This window comes from Melospiza georgiana, chromosome 3, assembly GCF_028018845.1.
Source record: "Melospiza georgiana isolate bMelGeo1 chromosome 3, bMelGeo1.pri, whole genome shotgun sequence".
Lineage (NCBI taxonomy): Eukaryota > Metazoa > Chordata > Aves > Passeriformes > Passerellidae > Melospiza > Melospiza georgiana.
Window position 1 is genome coordinate 63,667,700 of NC_080432.1, and position 16,253 is coordinate 63,683,952.

Sequence of the window (16,253 nt, forward strand, 5' to 3'; positions counted from 1 at the left end):
GCTCTGGAGAAACACTCATGTTACTCAGGTAACTTGGAACTCCCACAAAAGAAAGTTAGTGTGAGCCAGGCCCTAGAGCACTGACACAAAGAAGGGACCATGGAAAGGTGGAGAGAATTTTGCTGCCTTCACTTCCTCTGGAGAGCTGGAATGCGTGAAGGGAGCTGATGATAACCAAGAGCCAAAAAATGAGCAGGGCCAGTGACAGGTTCTTCCAGAGAGGTGCTCATCTCTACCAAACTTCTGTTTGGGAATCATCTTGTCTGAGGGGAGAAGGTACCATCTGAAGAAGACATCCAGAGACAACGGATAATGGCAACAGAGCAGAGAAACCAAGAGCACTTGAAGTAAAACGTCTCAAAGTTTCTCGCTCTTTCTGCTGTTTTGACCCAACACTGACTCCATTAAATATGTATGCAATATTTATGTTTTGTAAGACAAGGAAAGTAATTCAGAAGTATGCAGAACTAATTCTTTTTCATTGCTGTGTTTGGCAGAGAGAAAAATGCTTTGCCTTCTGTTACTTTGGTGTCACTCTGCTAAATAGTATTGAAAGGTTGCTGCAGTTAAAAAGCAACTTCAAAAAGGAACTGCCATCTCTAAACTGGTAGACACTTCACATTCTTACTGTGTCTCAGAATCCCATCTATCACATTGCATTTTATTTATGCAGAATTCTTAATGCAGAATTTTCCAGTCTACTCAGAGAGACTGGCTCATCACTGGAAGACACCTGTGAAAACACAACAGCATTTCAATGCTAAAAAGCAAGAATGTTTAAAGATACTTTGAGCACACGGGTGAAGCTAATGTTTCCTTTCAGTATGTCTGGCTAAGTTCTATGAGGGCACCACATCCGGTGAGCTCAGGCCAGCAGCCAGTGCAGGCTTTCTCTTCTGCCTGGTCTCCTGTTCCAAAGGACCCAAAGCAGCCAAGGGAGAACCCCAGCAGCTTGGCCTCACAAAAGTTCTTCCAGGCTCTCTCACAAGAAATGAAAATAGTCCAAGCCTGGTTGAAGCTTTGAGGTTCTCTCAAGTTTCTGCTTCCTTCTGAAGGATAAACAAGAGGTTACAAGAATCTGCTGTATATGTTGGTTATTTAGCCTGCACGCAGCAACTCTAGTGTACCAAGGGACTTTAATCTTTGTACAAATATTATAACCATTCACAGCAATGCTTTAGGGAAGAAACAAAGAGATTTATTCAGCTGAAACCACAGGGAGAATGTCAATAGGCATAATGCAATTGCTTGATTTGGAGTTTAGTCCGGATACTTGTTCCGATCAAATGAACTGTGGAATGTCTTAAAACAACTCCTTGTTTGTTTTGGGACAGTGTAAGAGAAATAGGGAATGGACTGCTACAGAAATATTTGGGGAGTGACAGGGGAGAAAAGGCAGAAAGAAAAGTGCACTGAAGAGGGATGGGGAGACGTGCAGCTATTCCCAGCCTTGCCAGCAGCCTGGTGGCTGACTGGCTAGGTCACTTCACTGCAGCATGTCTGGTCTCCCCAGGTATAAGATGAAGACACTATCACTCTTTTCTAGTGCACCTTCTGTCCTGTGATGGAAACCAATATGCTAAGAGGATGGATACTGCTGTCACAGAGTACTCCTGGCATATAATTTGCTCCCTGGAAGAGATGCAACCACCATGGAAGTAACATGGAGCTCCTCAGACAACTTATGCCCTAAGGCAGATGGCTGAAGCCCCATGTGCCTGCAGGTTAGGGGTAGGGGAACCGTCCAGAGAGAGCTACTACAGCAGGATACTGCCAGCCCACAATTTAAAATAGAAGCCAAGGAAAACCTTCAAGCAATGCAACGTGAAATGTGCTCAGCACAGACATGAAAGACGAAAATCAAGGTAAAAACTTGTCACCCTTAGCAAACAGATTGGCAAGTCATAAACTTCTTTGAAGGTATTGATTGAAGAATTCTTTATAGGATAGATGCCAACAGCATTCTCAGTTTCCTCCACCAAATACAACTACAGTTGATGTTTTCAAGCATGAAACATCTTTTTGAAGTGGTCATAATGTAACCTTAACATTTTGGAAATGCTTTCTTGAGGCAGTGGATTCCCATGGCAGGGCACTGTTTCATTACAGATGCTGAAGGAGCACAGCTCGACTCACAAACTTCTCTGCACGAAATTGTCTGTTTCTTGCCCTTCTCTGTGCCAGACCCTCTAGCTCATTTCAAACCCATCCAAACAAGCCACAGATTTTTGCTTCTGTTTCTGAAAAATCCAGAAAAATAACCAAGAACTGAAAACATGATTAAAAAAGAAATAGCTGCAACATGCAAGGTAGTAAAATTTACTGAAATCATCAATATATGAGATGATTTCACATGTAAAGCACCAAAATGAAGTTCTGCCAGACTATTTTAAAACATATTCTTCCTCTACAGAGAGGAAAAAAAAAAAAAAGGGGGGGGGGGGGAAGAATATTTAATATTTTTATCTGTGAAGTTATAACTCGGGAAAAGCTGAAATAATTAAAAAAAAAATAACACAATTTAAATCAAAGAATTCTGCAAAGTGTGAAAGATCTGCCAAAATCCAGATTGCTTGATCAGCTTTGAATTCACATCTACTACCAAGTGGGAAGAAGATAGGTCACATTTACACTACCTCAGGCAGTCCTCCTTCTTAATAAATGCAACTTACCTGGCTTATTAGCTTTTCCATATATTCTACAGGAAGTTCCCTTTCCTTTAGAATATAAGGAATAGCTAATAAACCCAGGTAAGTTACTCCAGTCATGTAACACTGATACTTAAGGGGTTGCCAACACTGAACTGGAAAAGAGGTTTTCCACTCCTGATGCAATCCTCTGCAGGTTCAGGAAGGCATCCATAAATTGATTTACTCCACTAAGTAATTACTCACAAGCCAAAATGTCTGCTCACTTCAGTTTTGCTTTGGTGAACATCCTGGAGAAGATGATCAAATCTGAAGGAAACCATTAAAGTCCAGACACCTTACAGCCCTGCAGGTTTTCATTGTACCAGTACACCATTTTCCAAACACCTTGTTCCCTTTAACAGATGGAAGTGAACAGATTAAAGGTCCCAGCTTCCCAATGCAAGAGGTGGCAAGGAGGCACACACATATTTGGAACTGAAATAGGCTATCAGACTGTATTTGGTTTCATGAGCACTGGTGATGATATTAGTCGAGTAATGATAAGCAGTGACAATGAACAGTGGATGGAATACAGTTCTGATGAGCCATACCTAGCTCCTTTTGTAAGTTGTCAGGGATTCCTGTAATAGTCTTTCTCCTTTTGACTTTCTTCGGCCGTCTTACCACCGTGTCTGTGTAAATTAGAGACCGCCGAATGCTGGCCTGGCGGTCGAAATTCTCCCCTAATACATGGTAGAACAAGCAAAGCAACATTACTTCCAAGCACACTGACATCATGCACTTTCTTCCACTAGTTTTGTTGTAGAAATGGAAAAAAAGGCATTAATAAATGGTGTTAGCTTGGTCCTACAATGAAGGTTTACGCTGAAGGAAGATACAGCACACCGTCACAGTAAGGCTTTAGACAAAAATATCCATTACACAATACTGCATGTTTTAAAAGGAATTTTGAATTCCTGAGCCCAACACATATTTGGTGAGAGCAGCTCTAATTCCACAAGCAAAGAGAATCCTTGCTTTTATTTGGCCCTTCATAGCTTTTTCTGTGGTTTGTTATTAATTTATTTTTAAGTAATGAGCTGCAGAAAAAGCAAATCTGCTCATGAAAATGAAGGATCACAATGGTTTATGCAGGAACAGACATTGCTATTGGCAACAGCTATTACGATGCCTCTGCACAGCTCCATCATTAATTCGCACGAGGCCCTTTTTTTTCATTCCAAGTTCCTCTGAACCTGTCAAGTGTACTGCATTTCTGGTGTTGATCTTTTAGCACGAATACAAATAAGAACTACGGAGCACACAGAGATCAAACTGATCTCGTGGACTCATAAATATTTCAGGGTGAAAGCTGCTTAAAATTGAAACTTTACAGATGATTGTAAAAATATACAATGCCGAGAGCTAAAAAAAAAAGTGTAAGTGCACTTTGCCAGACAAAGCCGTATGATGACCATGTGCTGTATCATAATGGGACCCAGAAGCACCACTATTATAAAGAAGCTTTTCCTTAGGAATTCACTTTTGTTTAGAGGTTTATAATTTGGCCATTTCACTAGCAGTAAGATAAAGACTGCACTACAGATCACAAGCTAATTCTCTGCCACTTTTAAAACTTTAACAGCTACCCCCTGTAGCTCACATAGAAGTTCCCTTTTTACAAGTTTAAGCATTTTAAAGCACTGCTCAATGTCCTTTAGATGATCCATTTAAAACTTAAAGGCAGGAAAACCTTGATGTACATTGCACATTGTTTTTTTCAATTTTTTTTTTTTTTGAAAATTCATGACCAAATTATTTACCTCAAAAAAGTGATTAATGCACAGTAACTAATACATCATAAAAATTACCCCTGGCTGACTGCACATCAGTACGATGTGTGTCGTGCAAGTAGCATAGCAAACCTCATTGCCTCTACAACAGTTAAAGACACAGTCATATATTGAACTACAGCATGTGGATTTGTGAAAATGCAAGGGAAAAAATGCAGCATTTTCATTTACCATGTTGTAAATATAAAGACTCTGACCCTGTTTGACCAGAGCCTTGACCACAGGCCGCACTTTTGCTGAGTGGAATCCTTGCAGTTACAAAACGTCAGTTTTGTCCAACTTTTGGATTGACTGAAGTCAGATTAAGGGAGGAGGCAAAGCCCATGGGAACTATAAAATTGAGAGCTATGGATCCCACTGGCTTAGAAGTCCTGAAATATTGAGACAAACTATCCACTGTCTTGGGCAGCACCACTATTAGGATGTTAGGACCCATATGGGCAAAAGTCAGGACATTAGGTTATCCTGTCCTGCAGGATGATAAAAATAATTGTAACCACGTTATATAAATCCAACAGATTTGAAGGAGAAAGTTTTGCATCTCTGAAAGTATCTTTATCAACTCAAAGGCTGACAATCATGCCCGAGACGGTGCGTTACAAGAAAATTGTAATGTAGCTTTGAATAAAGCCTTGGAATGAAACATAAGTGGTATGCAGAGGGTGCAAACAATGAGAGAGTCTTTTACGTGAAGGCTCAGACAGCACAAACAGGATGGTCATGGAGAAATATTACTGTGTCAAATGATCCACAGTAACTTGTTCCAAATGCGCAACCTAAAAGCTAACTTAATCAATCCATCTTGAATGGCTTTTGATACACAAAGGCCATGATACAAATCTGTAGAATTTCAAAACAGCGACTTCAGTGAAATCCAACAAGCAAAATTAGAATGCCTCAGTCTTTTTTTCTTTCTTCACTGTCGCCTTTTTCATTTTAGAAAATATTGATATCAACAGTAGATGTATTTTACAGATTTAAGAATATTTTTCTCCTTCTCTTACGGGTTTGTAATAAATCATATATTCCTTATATACTTTATTCAGTTGTCTCTCATGCAGTATACTCAGTTTCCCAGTTTCCTTGGATACACAGAAAATATTTAAGTATGCACTTAAATCTCACTGAAGTCAGTCAAGCTGGACTCAAGCAAATGCTTAAATATTTTGCAGGATCCAGCCTGGCACTGATCACCTCCACCATTACCAGACTCCTCCATCTGGAAAGAAAGTTAGTTCCAGAAAGCCCATGAGAACAGACACCATTATATATACATATATATATTCTAACCCACAGGACATGTAAATGTAAAGACTGGCCACCACAGAAAAATTCAGTCCAAGCCCTTCCAGAATAAAGCTCAGCCCAGGCACTCCGAGACTAACTGCTTCCAAATCTGGATGTCTAGTCAGCAGCTTGTAAGCCTAATGCAATGCCCCTGCACCTTCAGGCTATCCAACAGATTTTTATGACTACTGTATTAGTTGCAATCTGTTCACCAAAGAGCCCTGAAAGCTGAACTCATGGAGCATTTATTGCACAGCCACTTGAGAGGCCTTTGTAGCAGAATCACCGCTAATGCACTGCTGAAAACGTTATCAATTGTCAGCAGCTTCTTCAGAGGTTAACCTTTTATTTCAGGCCAGGAGTAATAAAACAGAAGTTTTTTGACCTCTCTTCTGGGAGAGTAAGAAAAAGAGTGTGTGAAGGAAAAAGCCAAATCAAAACAAAAATCCTCAGTGGTTTGTTCTGTGTTATGTTGAACAAACGGCACCGGATTTCTTGTCAGTTTTTTTCCTGCCTCGTGCAGTAACATAAGGAACTTCACAAAACAAAATTACTCCGTGAGTGGGAGAGAAGAGGAGGGAAGCAGATTGTGACTTTTTAAAAGGAACAAGGACAGCAGCTTTTTCTGTATGTTGTGTGTGGCTCACAAGCTCGCCTTGTTTCACAGTAGCAATACAATTATTTCAAGGGAAGGGGAATGAAGGGTGGATCCTGGAGACCAGATCACATGATGTAAAAGCAGTCTTCCTTTAATGCCCTCCCTTTCTATCTCTTCCAATTACCATGTTTAAAAGGGAGTAAGTGCTCAATCACACACTCCAGGAAAGTGAGATATAATATGCATGTGCACCATTTCTACCACAAAAGTTGAGAATTGCTGAGTTTCCTGAGTCCTGGCTAAACAATCCAGTGGACACGAGCTTTGCTACACCAATCAAATTATGCAGCATAATTTATCCAAACAAGGTAATGTTCCACATGATGCTGAATTCATTCTATGAGTTATTTGATCCCTTTACCTCATTTTTCTTCTCATCTGTTGACTTCTCCCATATCTTCTGCAGTATGCAGGGTCATTAAATCAAACAACAGATTACTGTTTCTCTAAGTAAACTGTGTTCCTGCTGTCACAGTATCTAAGCCCTACTCAAGCTTATTGATTATGTCAGATTATCTGTTGTTCCCGTAACTTGCCTTCTGCATCTGTACCCTAAATTCCCTAGATAATACCCACTGGCCTAGTAACATTTCAGGATTGCATGTATTTTCCTTTTATTAGTTTTCCAGAGGTGGGGCATTCATAATTTCATGTTGTCTTCACCTGTTTACTTCAAATACTTTCTACTATTTAAGGAATAATTTGTTATTGATTTCTCAGAGCTTGCTGATGTTTGCTACAGCTGTCCTGTTCCTATACTACTAGATTATTTAAATACTATTAAATAATACTAATTAAAATACTAGTTTATAAAAATACAGGTGAAAAAAGCATTGGTAGTCATGAAGGGAAAGAGAACCTAATTTACTTTCAAAACAAAACCAAACATTGCAAGCTATTGATTGTCAGAGTAAGCATGGAGTCAGAGCACGCCATATGGCATTTGAAATAAATTGGATATTGAATATCATCCTGGCTTTGGCAGGCAAGCAGTCAGTTATTTGAATTAACTAATAAGAGACAATCTTGATACTGTGCAGAAAAAAAGGAGTTATTAAACTGAAGTGATAATTCCATCTTTGACAGAAATTCTATTTTACACACAATGAAGTATCTATTCAGCATTAGGCTTTAAGGTAATTTAACTTCCACAGAGTCAGAGTTCTGCAACTGTAAAATCAAAGAGCATTTTCAAAATGAAGAGTTAATACACAGTTCATAAGAAAAAGATTTGGACTATGGTTATGTAAGTGGAATTTCTTACACGGAGTATTACTCAAAGGTGCTACCATCATTAACGTTTGCTGTTCTAACCCTACTCTCCCTTGACACCTAAAACTTTTGTTGCTGATAAAAATTAGACCCTAGAGCTTTTTTTCTTTATTTTTGTAACATTTAGTCTTTGGAACACAGAAGTTCCTGACTACCCTCCTCAAATAAAATTTCTAGAAGGAAATCTTACAATATCATCAATACTGGATGAACATGATTTTCAATTACATATCCTCAGTGCAGCCCACAGCAAAACACTGCTATTTATCAGCCATCTTCTTGCACTTTGTGAATATCTAACGCTGTTTCAAGCTCATATATTTTAACTATCTCTATTATTGACAATTTCAAGGGATTTTGATATTTTCTAATTAAGTTCAGATTTAGACTATTAAATGCAAAATGGTTTTCACAGAAAGGTGTGGTAAGTAATTGAAAATTCATGCATTGAATAAATGAGTGTCGAAAGTCTAGCCAACTGTATGATCCCCTTTCATCTCTGCCCTCCCTCATCAGTGTAATGCAATTACTAAAATTAAAAGCCTACCAGTCACATTAATAGGAACCACATCTGTTTGGACGGCTTGTGCTTGTTGTCGCATTTTCTCTTCTGGCGTTGGCAGTGGGAGAGATTTAGTCCAGTTGGTTTGGGTGTTGATATCTGATAAGTCATTTGTAGCTGGACTTTTAGGCCTTTTGATGGTAATAAGCTTTTCTTCTTCAGGGGGAGAGACAGGACACTACAAACAAAAATATATACAACACTGTGAGTTTACTACTAAAAAAAATAGGTAGGACTGTGGTATTACTAAGGTGTTGCTGCTGCAATCAGCACTGATTGCTTGTGGAGCAAAACACACCCTCACAAATATCACACTTTCACCTACATAAAGAGAAGTTTTAAACATACACAAAAAATGCACAATAAAACATCTAGTTTGCATTTTTTCCAAGACATTTGATTAGTCTAAGGAATATACACCAATGAAGGAGAAAGGAGTGGTGTTGCACACAGCAAAGCACAGTAACTAATTACACCTTACACGCTGACACTGCAGCAATTAACCCTTCTCTCCCTGCACCAAGGTTTGGCTTCCCTTCCCCTCTCACTTCCTCATGCCCTATTAGGAGATGAGATTTGAGCACTGCTTTGCTCCAGCTGCACTAGGTTGCATGAATGTGTAAAGTCTCAGCAAGAATCCTATTACCAAAAGACAGATTTTAGCAGAGCTCAGTAAAAGAACCAATCAGCCCACTCCACAGAATTATCATCCATGGATCAGCGAGGTAAGCAAGTCATTTTGCTTTGGTCTTGGAGAAACTCATGCCACAGTTCAAGGGGTTACCCATTTTTCAGGGGTAAAGCATTTAATATTATTAGTAGCCACAGAGCAATAATTTTAAAAGTCAGTTCTTCTCAAAGTGGCACTTTGAGCTACACTCAATTCCATGAACTGTTTTATTTAAGAAAAAAAAGAAACAAACCACAAACCCCAACCAATAAAACAAAAATCTTTCTGCACGAGAAAAACAGGCTGCAGCAGCTTGTGCAAATCCCTCCACCAAAGTTGTAAGCCAAAAAAAACCATTCCTTTCGGGAAGCAAATCTGTTTTCATTACTAGGTCTTTGCCTGCATGACAATAATGGCAGAGAACGCCATGGAGCAGCTTTTTACTGACTGGACAGTACTTGTCCATCACTGGGGCTTCTAGCAGGTGGTCACAAACCCAAGTGAACCTGAGAGAAGCAGCAAGGCACTCCAGGGAATCCCAGAAACAGGAGAGGAAGGAAAACCTGGAGGGAAACCAATCACAGTCTCCTTCTGCCCCCAGACCAAACAAAAAAGAGAACATGGAAGAGGAGCTGCACAGCATTTGCAGCACTAGCAGAGATTTCTCTGCAACCTGCCGACTCCTCTGCTTCAGAGGAGTTTGCTTTGGGACCTTCCTCCCTACCACCAGACCAGAATTACCCCCTTTTTCTCTATTACTCTCTCCCTTTGGAAAGTCAAATACTACTCAGAACAGGGTTGTCAGTAGTGGGCCACTGCCTCTTCCCCCCTCACTGCTGCACAGGCATGGAAGGAAACATCACAGCTATTTATAACAGAAGGATTTTTTATTCTTGTGGGTGTTCAGAATAAGTGATCTGTTTTCTCTTGTACCTGAGTGCTATTCAAAAGACATGCCCTAACACTGTGCTACAACATCTGTTTATCGTTTCTGACTTTAATTTTCTTCCTGTTACTATGAGGAGTTCCCACTGTTTATAAATAAATAAATAACCATTTATTCATTCTGTTATGCTTTGACTCTATATTCTTTAGGAGACAGTCCAACACTTTAATAAATAGAAAATAAAAATAAAAGCCACTTCCAGGCAATAAGTAAGAGAAAAGTAGAAACTGTTCAAGCAACTCTAAAAAAACATTTCAGGCAATGAAACCATTACTAATATTATTCTGTGGTTTGGAACCACACTTTAAAACATGGTAGCTTTTCTTCAAGGAAATAATCAACTTCTGACAGCCCTGAATTTTCTTCCTCCAGAGGCTGTGGAAAGGATAGATACTGCTCTGTAGGTAAGGGCTCAGCCCAGTGAAAGCCCTGGCAGTTCTATCAATACAACCTTCTTGGAGGACACCAGTACTTTTTCAGGCCTCTGCTGTTTCTAAAAGGCTCTAAACCCAAGTAATAATACAATGTGCTCATCTTTTTTCGAGAGTGTGTCCATACATTGTTTACATACATATACAGTGTGGGCACATATATATGTACTTACAAACACAAGGACTTTCCCACCTCAAATTACCCAAATTCATAAACACCTTCATTAACTCAAGAAATTTGGGACAGGCATGCCATTGAAGAAGGGAAAGCTGCCTCCAGGCCATGCTTCCCCCAGTTAGGTTTAAAAAGTGATTGAGAGAGAGAGAGAGAAAGGGTTTGTAAGGAACACGGCAGGGGAGTGATAGCTCATCTGCCACAGCAGGCATGTGGATATGGACTTGAAGAAGTAAGCTAGGGTTGAGGCAAAGAAGTGTTGCTTTCCCTGGTCCACAATGAGCTTTTGTCCACCTGAATCAGAGAGACCAAGAGAGACACCTCAAGCACAATTCTGCAGTTTGTTTGGGGTGAGGATGAGCACCAGTGACCTTCAAATGCACTGGCTGCTTGACACTGTCAGCATCATTGTCACCTTCAGACGGCACTTCAGTGCCAGGCCTCAGCTGTCATGCAGCAGTCTCCAAGGGCTACTCCAGTCCGTTAAGTGGCAGAGATACTGGTTACAAAGCCATGCCTCCTTTCCAAGGAAATTACCCAAGCCAAGCAGAACAGGTTTTTTATTACAGTACACAAACAGAAAAACTGAAAAAGTGAAGCATCTGCTACAAGGGAATCCTAATTTTTCAAAGAATGTGAAACATCAATCAGAAATTTTGTAGAATTAAAAGTGGAGAAAATTTGGGACAGATGGAGGAAGACAGAAATAAGTCAGGTTATATGAGTATATAACCAATGAAAAGCAACTGAAAACTCAATGGTGCAGTTGAGTTCAAAGCAGTGTCAGTGAGAACAACCTACTGACACAGCACACATACACATACTTCCACAAAATAATTCAGTAGAAGAGATGTAAGTGGTTTTGGGTGTAGGCATAAGTGTTCACATTTCAAATGTAGGTACATTTTCCATGGATCCTGAAGAAACATGACTGTCTCTACTTATATCCTTTTCTCCAAAGTGCTCTCAGAGACAATGGTATACGCATGACAAAGCTGTGCACAGCTTTATTACACATAGAGGAAGGCAGCAACTCATCTTTCAGCCTTTTTCAGACAGAAATTATTCACCTCTTTAATCAGGATGAAAATGAGATTTACATATTTTTAGCAAACATTCCCAGATTTACAGCACGGAAGCCTGCTGGAAGATGCAGTGAATTGCTCCTGTGTGACAGGAATGTCTTCTCTAGTCAGGTCTGCTACACTGGAAGAAGAATGAGGCACAGCTGATCATAAACTCTATGTTCACAACTTATCCCATTTTTAAAGCATCTCTGAGTCATAATAATTTTACTGCCAGTCTTAATGCCCAAATCCCTGGAATGGGTTGTTACACTTATCTCCACAGGAAAATCTGTTGGAATTCATTCTTTTGTACGGACATGGTAAGGGATAAAGGTGGGATGTGAGAGCAGCAGCCTTGGACCTTGCAGTGTTTCCACAAACATGCACTAGGGGGGAAAAAGCATGAACCTTCAAATGGGAGTTAAAATAAGAATCCAGGAGAAAAATGGCCTATAAATATCCTATAGACAAGCTATATGGCTCAGTGAGCTGGAGCCTCTCTGACGCCTTGTTGACATATTGTCCCCCAGCCAACTCAGCTGCTGAGATACAACAAAAGAGTTTCACTATCTCAGCACTTTCATGCTATTTGAGAGGTCCCAGATGACAAATGAGTTTATGCTATGTATCTTGCAGCACTCTCTGCCTAAATAATCTGTTTATTTTAAATCTTTTTTATATAACAGGCGTTTATGCTACAGTTTCTACAAAAGGATGGAACCTCCAGGAGAATTTAATCCATCCAAATTTTACTTTTCAGCAAAGAGACTTCAAACTTCTAGTCATGCCATTTATCCTACTGTCTACTAAAATCACTTCTAAAATCATAATTTATCAGAAAAACAAAATAAATGAAAAAAACAGTGTTGCAGGCAGCAGCCATATGAGTTCAGCTGTCTGTTATATTTGCCAACATCCTATTTCTGCCTCCAGTGTCTTATTAGGTTTGATGGCTTCAAGAGCCATTTTTCCAACACCAAGGGATCAAGACAACCAATAACAGGGAAAAGAAACCCAAGACCCAAACCTAGCCAACTGAGAATGGCACTTCACATGCCTAACTCAACCCATGGGGTTTCACACTGTCTCATGGAACACTGCCAGATTATAAATTTACATTAATTTACTTTAGATGAATTAGTCATTGACTCTTTTTGGTGTCCTCTAGACCAAGGTCACCAGTCTAGTTCCCTCAGTTTTCACAGACAATTCCATTTTATTACTTCTACACACACATCTCCAGCTGCACTAGCCAGCACTGCTATCGTACTAAATTCTTCACTTTATAACCGTCATTGTGTCTCAGTAAGGAAAGAAATTTTGTCAGTGAAATTACTGACTATCAAACAAGCACTGCAGAAATGTTATTTTCTTCTTCCTCTACTCTGTTGTAATGGGATAAAAACCACAAGAAGATCTGTACTGTTTGGAGCTCTAAAAGCCTATCTAATATTTGCCTTAAGATAAAGACCAATGAATTGTATCAAGGTAAAATTTAAAGATACTTTTTCCTGAATATTCTCTCAGCATTGGATGGAGTCCTTGCCCTTCAAGAATGTATCCAGTTGCTTTCTAAACTCATGCAACCTTTCAACATCCACAATTTACCCCTTACCATGCACAGTCTGAGTATGTGAAGAATTACCCTGTTTTCTTTGTTCAAAATTTTCTGTACTCACCTCCTTATGCTTTGGCATTTCATGTATTATGAGCAGCTGTTTCAGCTCAGTAAATGGCACAGTATTTTAAAAAATCAAACCCCTGTAAACGGTATAAAATACATGTGCTGCTTACAAGAGCACTGCCATGCAACTGCAGCAGAGGGGCAGGGAGGCCACCTGAGGACACCAGCACCCAGAGGCATCTCCAGCTCTGCCAGACCTTACACCTCGGGGCTTTTTAGGCATTCCCACCTCCAAAACTGCAACTTTACCTCCTCTTAGCAGCAAGTAAAGTTTTGTATTAGACTTCCTCAAATCAATACAGTTAGAGCACTTGTTTCCACTTAAGATACTAAACAGTTTAGTGCAGAAATTGGAGAGATAACTAACAGTTCAGATGATCACAGAGGCAAAAATACACTCACCCCATCCCACACCCCCTGTCCTCCAATAAGGGAAGTTAAGTGTTTCTTCACCCAAAGCATAACTATCAAAGCAAAGTTCCTAAGCCAAATGACATGATGTAGGGAAAAACACCATGAGTTTTGAGTGCACAAACATTTTCATAAATGGAATAAAGAAATAATATGTGCAATACTGTATGCTTGGCAGTAGGTATTCTCTGTAGTTCACACTTATCATTCAAGAAAGACACATTCCTCCAAATTAGTAGAGTTTTTCCTTGGCTAATTAAAAGCCAATGAAGTAGCCAATTAAATAAAATGCAACGCCCATTTGGGGAAGGGTTTCAAAGGAGACAAATGTTAATAGACAAAAAAGGGAATAAAAAACTCTGTGAACCAAGCAAATACAGGATTACTGTACTGCAGACAAAAAGGAGTACAGAGGAACACAAAAGAAGCAAACCCGGCATGGGACTCTTCTTTCATTGGTTTTTGTTTTTTTCTAAGCAGAAACAGGTAACAACTGAAGGCTAAGAGCAGAAAAAGATTGCATATAGGCTAAATACTACAGGTAACATCAAGCTGCAGATATGGCAGCTGGATGGTCCCACCTGTGGGCAAAGTACCTTGTTTTTCCAGGGAACCAAGTTACAGCAGGCGCTAATGCAAGACTGAGAGATGCAGTCTAACAGACTAGACTGTTGAGTGAGACAAAAAGAAACAAAGAGAATGAGTGGTAAAAAGGGAAAGAAAAAGGAGTAAGAAAAAAACCACACAAAAGACAAATACAGTTAATATACACATGCATACATTTCAGAACATAAGGAGAACTGGAGTTTGAACGTGACATTTCAAAACATCTTTCACACTGGTAAAACAGAGTAATACTGAAGGACAGGAATAGCTCCCAAGCTCTGTCACCAACAGCAGCATGTAAGATATGAGAAAGGAGAAGACTGGTCACAGTATTGAGATGTAAAATCCAGGTAAACCAATTTAATCACCAACAAACTCAATTAGGATCAGTACTACACTGGAGCTTGGCCTGTGCTCCATTAATCTAACTAGTAAGAATCAACATTAAAAGGGCAGATCCAAACACTTTATTTTATATCAACTTCCACTCAGAGACTCCAGCTTTCTATGTTTTCTAATTTTGTTCATTCATTTTTGAGTTGGGTCTGCTTCTCCTTAGTGGTTTTCCTTTGGAACAGCACATGTTCTGCTTATGTTAGACACTTCCTAAGCTGAACCAACGTACTTGGTGGTGTGACTATTACCCTCTGCTGACAGACATCCACCTCCACAAAACCTGGAAATGCTTGTGGATCAACGCCTAACAATGGTTTCATATTGTCTCCACTGTAGACAGACAAGCAGAATATCTGGCTATGGTTTTTAGCTTTAGAAGCAGATTAAAAATAACAGGGAAAGTTGGTTTCCTTTGTGATATCACCCATTCTTTTTTGCTGTAAGTTGGCAATTATATCAACCGAGAAGTTTATGAACAGTAAAGAGGTATTCATCCACCCATCATTATTGTGCTGCTCTCAAATTTAAATTATTAAATACTGCATGCACAGAAATTAAATGTTGGCTTTTTTGCTTGAAATAGACAACAAAGCTTTCCTCTAGCAATAAGGAATTCACATTTTGAATCACAGGATTTTTGGTGACCCCAGTTCTACACTGTTACAGAAGAACTCTCCTGACAGCTGAAATATGACCCCCTCAAGGCATTAGACTTATTAGAATTACTTGGCTCTTTACCAATAGGATAATAATTCAAGGTCAGAAATTTGTTGTGGTAAACATTCTAAAGAAAGTAAACAATCTTCTAAAGAAAGATTAAACATTTACAGCATTAAAAAAAAAAGTGCCAATTAAACAGAGATACTGGTCAAAAAATTCCACAAAAAAGAAAGTTATACAATATTAATGGAGAATCATGCTACAGTTTACAAGAAATTTATGTCTTTGTGAGCTGGAAATAAGAGTGGCAGGGTTAAGGCAAAGGTTCTGAGATAATCAGTAAAAGCCAAGACTGTCAGTTTGGCAGCTATCTTTCTCCACAGCTCTGAATCATCCTTTCAGCTACAATATTTAAAGGGACCTATTCCAATTTGAAATGGAAGTGCTATCCTATATTTAAAGCATACTTAGTTGCATTAATTTTCTCCAGAATGCACAGAAATTGTTAGCAACACATTATATTAACACTCAAAAAACCCTTAACCAAGAAAGGATGACAGCTCTCAGTCTCCAAGAATTCCCACTCATGCTTATATACTTTCATTCAAATTGTTTAAAGAAAAGTGTACTTATATTTTTTAAATGTTACATTAGTTTTACATGTGCAGATGGTTATATGCTGCACAGCACTGGCCAGGATAAGTTGATGGCATATATGTATGCATTTATGTGCAGGACATTAATAGCAACAAACAAGGTGTTAATACTTTCCCCATTGGAAATCATAATTCCAGTGATCTCAGCAAGGTTTTGCAAATTACCATTATAATGTATTCCACAGTATGAATGTGCTTTACATTCTCGGCTCACTGCCAGTACATACCACACACAGCTAAACAAGATGCTCTGACATTCCCTGCCAATACCAGATAAAATGCAATCACC

The 16,253-nt window shown here is 39.2% G+C and overlaps 1 protein-coding gene across 8 annotated transcripts in view; it reads right to left on the minus strand.

The window, feature by feature from the left end:
- NHSL1 (NHS like 1) overlaps positions 1-16,253 on the minus strand; it is a 178,305-nt gene that overhangs the window by 20,815 nt on the left and 141,237 nt on the right. For 5 of the 8 annotated variants that reach the window (XM_058019667.1, XM_058019666.1, XM_058019670.1 and 2 more), the window contains exons 4-5: positions 8,248-8,440; positions 3,242-3,373 (exon numbers count right to left, since the gene is read on the minus strand). In XM_058019667.1, the coding sequence (XP_057875650.1) occupies positions 3,242-3,373; positions 8,248-8,440 (325 nt within the window). The remainder of the gene's footprint in view (positions 1-3,241; positions 3,374-8,247; positions 8,441-16,253) is intronic. The other 3 variants (XM_058019669.1, XM_058019668.1, XM_058019671.1) reach the window with 1 other exon arrangement.